This window comes from Sinocyclocheilus rhinocerous, unplaced genomic scaffold, assembly GCF_001515625.1.
Source record: "Sinocyclocheilus rhinocerous isolate Xijiao unplaced genomic scaffold, SAMN03320098_v1.1 scaffold24977, whole genome shotgun sequence".
In the NCBI taxonomy this organism is placed as follows: Eukaryota; Metazoa; Chordata; class Actinopteri; order Cypriniformes; family Cyprinidae; genus Sinocyclocheilus; species Sinocyclocheilus rhinocerous.
This window is the reverse complement of record NW_015643311.1, coordinates 1-2,122: the sequence shown is the minus strand read 5'-3', so window position 1 is coordinate 2,122 and position 2,122 is coordinate 1. Positions and strand designations below refer to the sequence as shown.

Below are 2,122 nucleotides of genomic sequence, written 5' to 3'. Positions count from 1 at the left end.
TCAAGGGTCTGTCCATATAAACTTCCCTCGTCCACTTCACGAAGTAGAACACACTTCAGAATGGCAGCGGGGATTGCCCCGAGGGGAAGTGCTTAGGGAAGTTCACGAGTGCATGTCTAAACGAGTGCATCAGAAACGAGTGATGGAAACGCCAAATTTTGAATAAAAATCCCTTAATTCACAAAGAAGTTTACGCTCGCTTTAGGTGGTTTTGGCAAAAAAGGGTTAATGCAAATAATGGGAGATGGAAATGCATTTGCCGAATAAATTCCTCCATGCGCATCAACTTGACTAGCAGCGGACCGATCTCGTTCACAGCATCTGAAATGTTGATTTGGTTGTTCTGAAATGCCTGAGCAAAGTCTGTTATCAAAGTATTTCTGTATAATTGTCTTACACGACTGCGTTCACAAACAGCAGCATCCACCTCTGAAAGCAATGTCTGCATTTATTGTGTTTTGTCTGCTCGCTCTGAGACCCGAGTAATTTATTATATATGAAAATTATTATATTCAGTGGCTTCTCCTACTTGTTTTAGTGATATATATATATAGTGAAAGTTTATCAGGAAGTGACGATTTTGTTCTCTTTGACTCGTTGGATGGAAGCAGTAATTGTTCACAAATGAATGCGATATTCCAGTTTTGCGCATAAGTTAAATTTGCAAATTTGGATGGAAACCCGGCTACTGACTCGTGCCTGCAAGTGTTAAGGAGCATCTTCTGTCTCACCTTCTGCGTCTCGTCTTTCTTCTCCTGTTTGAGTGTGTCCGTGAGGTTCACCAGCTTGTCCATGGCCTCCACCTGTCTGTTCAGGTGTTTGAGGTACATCCCACACGCCCGACAGAACGCCTCCAGCAGCAGCCCGAAGCGCCGAGACACCGTTTTATTGTGCATCTCAGACCTACACAACCACAGCAGGGTTATTATCCTTCACTACAACTAAAACCATTAAAAAAACATGTTCATTACTTCAAATAAAATACAGCTAGTTGGCAAGATAACATCTCTCATTTCATGTCATTGAAGTTGAAGAACTAAAATAACTAAAACTAAATAAACTAAAAACTTAAACTTAATAAAAACTATATAGACACATTAAAAACAACTAATAAAAAATGACCAAAATGTAAACTAAAATCAAGATATAAATTCAAAATATTAACAAAAACTACAATAGTATATTGAACCTGTCAAACACATGCCGGTTTTTAGGATCATATGCTGTAGGTTTTTATTTTAATGATAAATAAGCCTAATTCTCCCTAAATTATCATGACTGTAATGTAAAAAAGTTATTCTCATTCTTCTTATTTCATTGTAAAAAATATGTAAATTGTAAAGTATGTGACATATGTGACCCTGGACCACAAAACCAGTCATAAGGGTCAATGTACCCCAGCGACTTAACACTGCTTTTGTGCTGCAGGGACACATATGATTGCGATTCTTGTTACTTTATTGCAATAAAATATATTATGTAAATTATAACAGTAATGAGAATCATATCATATATACAGTAATGAGAATCACAGACAAACGTCAAGACGCATAGCAGAGATTTAAGAGAATAAAGTCTCTTTCTTTTGATTTCGGGCTGAAATGTGACCTGCATGTGTTTCCATGAGATTCACACAGATTCATGTCTGAACTCACTTCAGATGCCAGAAGAAGAAATGTCCGATCCGCTGATTGGTCAGCGCTTTCTTGATCAGGAACCGAGCTAACGGGTTATCCAGATACATCTCATATTTCAGTACCTGAAAACACACACAGATACAAATGAAACCTGTGGGGAAATAGAGCTGGAAAACGCTCCAGATTCTGACACACACACACACACACACACACCTGCACGAGCTGCAGCAGGTACTGGCTGAGCTTGTCGTCCGTCAGGCCCTGGATCAGGCAGCGCAGGGCAAACTCTCGCACCATGGGATCGGGGAAGTTACAGTCCAGCAGCTCCAGAGCGGATTCAGGCTGCATGAGCGGCCAGTCTTTCAGCAGACAGTAGATCTACACACACACACACACACACACACAGATGAGTGAGGGGAGCGCTGGATGAACGAGTGTGTGTTTAGACCGTATCATAGTACTGAGACTGCTCTCATTAGAGTTAC

The 2,122-nt window shown here is 40.3% G+C and overlaps 1 protein-coding gene across 1 annotated transcript; it reads right to left on the bottom strand.

Moving 5' to 3' along the window:
• Window positions 1-693: 693 nt before the first annotated feature.
• On the bottom strand, window positions 694-2,015 carry LOC107757304 (phosphatidylinositol 4,5-bisphosphate 3-kinase catalytic subunit alpha isoform-like; the record flags this gene model as incomplete). Its single annotated transcript, XM_016574747.1, has 3 exons — window positions 1,851-2,015; window positions 1,656-1,759; window positions 694-903 (listed from the first exon to the last, which is right to left on the bottom strand). Coding segments are annotated over exons 1-3 (449 nt in total), but the record flags the coding sequence as incomplete, so codon positions are not given.
• Between the last annotated feature and the right edge of the window lie 107 nt (window positions 2,016-2,122).